Consider the following 6,351-nt stretch of genomic DNA (forward strand, 5'->3'; position numbering starts at 1 on the left):
AGGGGCCTGTGGGAGGGGTGGGAGGAGACTTCCTTCCCTGGGGAGGGGCCTGTGGGAGGGGTGGGAGGAGACTTCCTCCCCTAGGGGAGGGGCCTGTGGGAGGGGTGGGAGGAGACTTCCTTCCCTAGCTTTTGGCAGGAGCATGGGGAATGCTGAAGTCTGCAGGTATGGCCAGAACCCTCCCTTAAATAATTGTGAATTAACTCTCCATCTAATTCACAATCTAATGAGGAAGGCAGACAATGACAAACAAATGAATATACGCTAGCTAAATAACAGGCATGCCGATCAGGACAAAGGGCCAGAGTATACCAGGGGTGCTGTTTTCCAGAGGGGAGGGGGCTCCATTAAGTTGTGACTAGGCAGAGTTCTGTAGGAGGCAAAAAGGCCAAGTAGAGATGGGCGATGGAGAGGACTTAGGCTAAAGAGCCATTACAGAGAACCGAGGCTGTAATAGCTTGACCGGAGGGAGGAAGAGCTACCTACATTGGAGGCAGCAAGGTGAGTGCCGGAAGGGCACTAAGTGATAAAAATCATTATTTTGGGGGATGGAGACAAGGCCCAGTGGCTATGAGCACTTGCTATGAAAACAAAAGAACCTGAATTCAAGTTCCTAGTATCCACATTACAACACTGGGCACAGCAGCGTGTGTCTGCGGCCACACACAGCATTGGGAAGCAGAGACAGGTGGTTCCCAAGCCTAACCACCCAGCCTAGGCAAAAGGGGGAGCTGCAGTTCAGTGAGAGAACCTATCTCAAAAAATAAGGTGGAAGCAATAGAGGACGGCACCTAACATCCTCCTTTGGCCTTGAAACACACACACACACACACACACACACACACACACACACACACACAAACATACATGCATGTACGCACACACGCATGTATACACACACACACACACGCACACGCACGCACACACGTGCACACACATACACGCACAGGCACACACATGCGTGCGCACACACACATGCACACATCCACATGTGCACACACACACAAACACCCATGCACACGCACGTGCACACACACACACGCACACACACACACAAACACGCATGCACACATGCATGCACATGCACACACACATGCGCACAGGCACACACACGCATGCACACACATGCACACATCCACATGTGCACACACACAAACGTACACACATGCACGCACACACGTATGTACACACACTCACACACACGCACGCACGTGCACACACATGCACAGGCACACACACGCACGCACACACATGCACATGCACGTGCACACACACAAACACGCATGCACACATGCATGCACATGCACACACACACACGCACACATGCATGTGCAACAACGCATCCATAATCAACAGAGATGTGAATACTTGCTGCTACCTGGCTTGCTTTCTGCATCTTATATACAGCCCATGGCTGTGCTGGTTGCTTTTTGCCAAAAAAAATGTTTTTATATAATAAAATAATAATAAAAATATTTTTATATAATAAAAATAATAGTTTATGTTTTTGACATAAACTAGAAGCACCCAAGAAGAGGGAATCTCAGCTGAGGGACTGCCTCCATCAGATTGGCCTATGGTATGTCTCGGGGCATTTTCTTGATATGGGAAGGCCCAGTCCAAAGTAGATGGTGCTACTCCTGGGAGGTGGGCCAGGGCTATATAAGAAAGCAGGCTTGCCGGGCGGTGGTGGCGCACGCCTTTAATCCTAGCACTTGGGAGGCAGAGGCAGGCGGATTTCCGAGTTCGAGGCCAGCCTGGTCTACAGAGTGAGTACCGGGACAGCCGGGGCTACAGAGAGAAACCCTGTCTTAAAAAAACCAAAAAAAAAAAAAAAGAAAGCAGGCTTGAGCAAACCAGGGGAGTAAGCCAGCCAGCAGCTTTGGCCTCTGTTTCGGTTCCTGCCTTGAGCTCCTGCCGTGGCTTCCTCAGTAGTGGCCTGCAATCTATAATCCAGACGGACTGATTCCACCTGTAAACTGCTGTTGGTCCTGGTGTTTGTCATAGCAATGGAAGAGTGACTAGAACACGAATCCCCGCCCAGAGGCGGGTCCTGTCCACAGCCAAGCTGGGTCTCTACACCAGTGAACCCAGTCAAGATAATCTTGAATAGACATGCTCAGGGGACTCTCTCCTAGGTGATGCTAGAGCTTGTCAGGTGGACCTGACAGGCACAAAGCATCACACATGTCCACTCCAAGGAGGCGTCTGTTTCCTGGAGGCCTCTGACCTTAGCTTTCCATACTCCAAAGCTTTGAAGATCTTACTCAAAAGTGAGGCTCCTTTGGAAATACATGGACCAGGCTGACATTTAAGGGGCTGGCCAAGGAACAGCTTGGAAGTTAGATGGTTGTCGACATAGGCCACCTGCCTCAGGACTGCGACCAAGGAGAGAAGTCAAACCTGTCTCTGGATCCTGAGGGTTTTTCTGTCTCCATGATCCAGGCTGCCACAGTAGTCAGTGGCTTGGCCTCCAGGGAAGGCAGGGTGGGTCTCTGCTTACCGAGGGCGCCAGATCTCCACGCTCCATGATGTCACGGATCAGTTTGCTTCTTTCTGACTCCGAGGTCAGTTCCCGGCGCAGGAGCTCACCAGTGGAGAGATGGGTGAGGCCATATTTTTCTGCTAGCTTCTTACACTGGCTGCCTTTGCCAGAGCCAGGGCCACCTTGGGAAGGAGACATATCAGACATGCATCTCAGCTCCACTGTCTCCTTTTGGGGGACGTAACAATTGTTATTTTTTTTTTTCTGGTGGATAATCATTGTGTAAAATAATGGGTTTTGTGATGATGTCTCATGTGTTTCTCTTGTGTGCTGCAGGGACTCACTCACTGACCCCCTCGCCCCTGCACCACTCACTGCCCCCTCTCACCCCTGCAAGGCTGAGTGAGGCTCCCAAGCCCATGGAACCTGCTGCCATTGCTGTGCTAATCCGCCTGCCTGGGGCCACACTGCTCTCAGCTCCCGGTGACCAGAGCTGTTCCCCCGCCCCATGCAGCAGGGTGCAAAGCCTGAGAGTGGTGGGGTTCCAGCTGTTCATCCTATTTCCCCTCCCCCACCCCTTCTCTTTTAAAAACTGATAAAAATAAAATAAAATAAAATGAAAGTAACCTTTTAAAGTGTCAAAGAAACCCACAGGGACTTTTCCACATTGAAGGTGAGCACAGGAGCCCATCCATGAATGACAAGGTGGGACTATGAATTAGTTTGCTGGCTTCAGAGGACACTCTTGGGTCAATCAGTTGGTTCCACTGAAAGCTGACGGTGGTCTGCAGATGTAACTACGCAGGAGGATGGGAAAACTCTGGTCCCCTGTATGCAGGGGACAATACTAAAATACTCTAGAGAGAAGAGATGCCTGCATCCAGTCGCCTACTGCCTCATTCATCTCCATGCTTCACTGATAATTATTTTAAAGGTTTATAAAATATTTATACTGATGAGTCTATACCTGTTTGGGAATGTGGTATGACTCCACATACACGCATACACCATGTAATCAAGCCAGAGCCCCACCTCCCACCCCCCGCACTTCCCTTTCCTCAAACATTATTCTCCATTTCATCCCTGCCTCCAGGCCAGCATGTCCTTTATGACAAGTGGAATAAATCAGGCACAGAAAGAAAGCCACCCGTGCTCTCATTTATAAGCAGCTTACATGGAAGAAGTCATGCTAACAGAAACAAAGAGCAGACCAGTGTTGGCCAGAGCCTGGCAGGGACACCCCAATTCCTCGTGGAGGACCGTGGAACATTTGCTCTTCCTGGTTCTCACCTTCACATGCCAGGACTTTCCTACTCTTTTTATTCCCCAGATTTTAGGGGGAAAAACACCCTATGTTTATTTTATTTATCTGATGTGTGCATGGTGTGTGTGTGTGCATATGTGTGTGTGTGTGTGTCTGTTGAGAAAAAAACCCTATAATTATTTTATTTGTCTGGTGTGTGTGTATGTGTGTGAAGACATAGTACACAGCGCCCATAGTTGGTGCTGGCTCATGCCTTCTAGTCATAGCTTCCTGAAAAGGGAATATTGGAAATAAAACCACAAAACACAATTGAGATTCTAGCCTAAATCCTAGCTCTCTTGGGTAGTGGGTACTGGCTATTAAGGGATGTCCCTTCCCAACCCACTTTAGCCAGAAGAGTCTCTCAGGCTGCTCGCTGTGGCAGACAAGCCAGGAAAGATGCACGTGTTCTCTCGTGTACTCATCCACATCACTGCTTTAAGCCAAATGGGCAGCTTCAGATGCCCCATAGCATAGCAGGCATGGGCCAGACAGAATAGGAATACAGCCATTATGGAGGCTAACAGTAACAGGGCCGGCCAGCACATGAACAGCGCTTTCTGCCAGGCCACGTTGGTGCAGAGCAGTGACTCTCACCTCCAGCTGTAATAGGATGGGAGAGCGTGGGGACAAGAGCAAGCCACTCAGAGGAAGGAGTGCTTCTAGGGAAATGACTAGGGGGACTCACAGCTGAGCTCTGGGAGGCCGCAGGACTTCTGTGGCTTGTGTTTACCTAGAAACTCTTTTCTTGGGATAACTGGTGGCTGATCACGAGGAAAAGATATTTTCTGAGCTGGCTTCCAAGGCTAAGATGCTGTGTTCTAATTATTTCCTTTCTTCAGCCTCCCACTAATATGACTATTATAGGTTTGCCCCTCTGAAGTGGATTTAATAAATTTTGACACAGAGGCAATTAAAAAGTTCCGACTCAACAACAGCTGTGCGGAGCGGCACTGCTGCCCTGGTTAGGAGCCTTCCATGGGAGCAAGAGCTGCAGATTCTTAGCATTTTTGGCCCAAATGGTGCAGGCAGTGTGGAATTTTAAGTAACCTGTACAATGGCATGATTCTTCCCCTGGCTCCGAACTGGGGAGCCATGTGATTTCCTTACTATAAAAAGGGCACAGAGGCTGCGAGTGGCTGCACAGCTTCTCTGATATGCTGCCAGGGTCTAACTTAGCACTTGGGTGCGGTGGGGCTTGATATCCCTCTAGGATAATTTGATATAGGGGGGCAACATTCTTTTGGAGAACCCTACCTCAGACTGAAGGCTTTGTGTTCTCTGACAGCCAGGTGACTGAAGAAGACAGTGGGGTGTCACTTTGCTGTGGCCCCACCGATGTTTAATGCACCTTTGCCATAGGCTCATACCTCCCAGCAGATCCGGACACAGCCCCACATGGTATGACTCAGAGTTTAGATGAGATTCCACTTTGAGTGGGTCTGTCAAAGTCTTCATGGCAAAAGGAGTGAAGAAATCCTTATTTTCAATATCAAATGGAATTTTAAAAGACTGGTCTATTGAGTTTTCCATGTGAACCTGAAGTTGCACCATTGAAACAGGATCAATACCCCAAGCCTGGCTTTCTGCTCAGCCTGTCGGAACCCAGACGCCCAGCTGAGTGAGGGCTGTTCTTTGGACCTGGTGTTCTTCAGTCCAGACCTGTACCTGTTTTCATAGCCTCGCCCTAAATGCAGCTCCTGGATTCTTAGCCTGGACCCTTCGGGCTGTGAACCTGTGTCCTAAGCAATTGTTGTAGTTGCCTGGCTTTGGGAAGGATGGGAAGAGACAATAATACTGGCAGGTATAGCACATTCTGGTCTAGCCACGGAAAGTGCAGGCAGATGACTTCAACAAGTGCAAGCCCTTCAGTTTAGATGACTTCTAGTTCTGAGTGCTCCTATAGTGATGGTGCTGAGTGCTCCTATAGAGATGGTGCTGAGTGCTCCTATAGAGATGGTGCTGAGTGCTCCTATAGTGATGGTGCTGAGTGCTCCCACAGAGATGGTGCTAAATCCCCCCACAGAGATGGTGCTGAGTGCTCCTATAGTGATGGTGCTGAGTGCTCCTATAGTGATGGTGCTGACTGCTCCTATAGTGATGGTGCTGAGTGCTCCTATAGTAATGGTGCTGAGTGCTCCTATAGTGATGGTGCTGAGTGCTCCTATAGTGATAGTGCTGAGTGCTCTTATAGTGACGTTGTTAAGTGCTCCCACAGAGATGGTGCTGAGCTGGGCATACTCTTGTTTCTGTTCTCTGCACCTGACACTTTATCTACCGCTGTTGGGCCTGCGTCCCTACGCTGCTGCTGAGGCTGCTGCCGTGCGTTAGTTAGTTAGTTAGGAGGCAATGCATAATCGTGAGATACTTTATTATAGGAAAGAGAAAATAGGCTGGCCATGTGGAGAGAAAGAAAGGGGAGGAGAAGAAAAGGAGAGAGCAAGAAAGGAGAGGAAGAAAGCAAGAGAGTAAGAAAGGAAGAGAGGAAGCAAGGAAGGAAGAGAGGAAGCAAGGGAGGAAGAGAGGAAGCAAGGAAGGAAGAGAGGAAGCAAGGGAGGAAGAG

General features: G+C 49.4%; 1 protein-coding gene across 1 annotated transcript in view; it reads right to left on the bottom strand.

Moving 5' to 3' along the window:
* The window catches only part of Ak5 (adenylate kinase 5), a 203,360-nt gene that overhangs the window by 19,249 nt on the left and 177,760 nt on the right, over nt 1-6,351 (bottom strand). The window contains exon 11 of the mRNA XM_031375895.1: nt 2,504-2,667. Coding sequence (XP_031231755.1) covers nt 2,504-2,667 — 164 coding nt within the window. The remainder of the gene's footprint in view (nt 1-2,503; nt 2,668-6,351) is intronic.

The sequence above is a fragment of the Mastomys coucha genome, unplaced genomic scaffold (assembly GCF_008632895.1).
Source record: "Mastomys coucha isolate ucsf_1 unplaced genomic scaffold, UCSF_Mcou_1 pScaffold16, whole genome shotgun sequence".
Taxonomy (NCBI): Eukaryota; Metazoa; Chordata; class Mammalia; order Rodentia; family Muridae; genus Mastomys; species Mastomys coucha.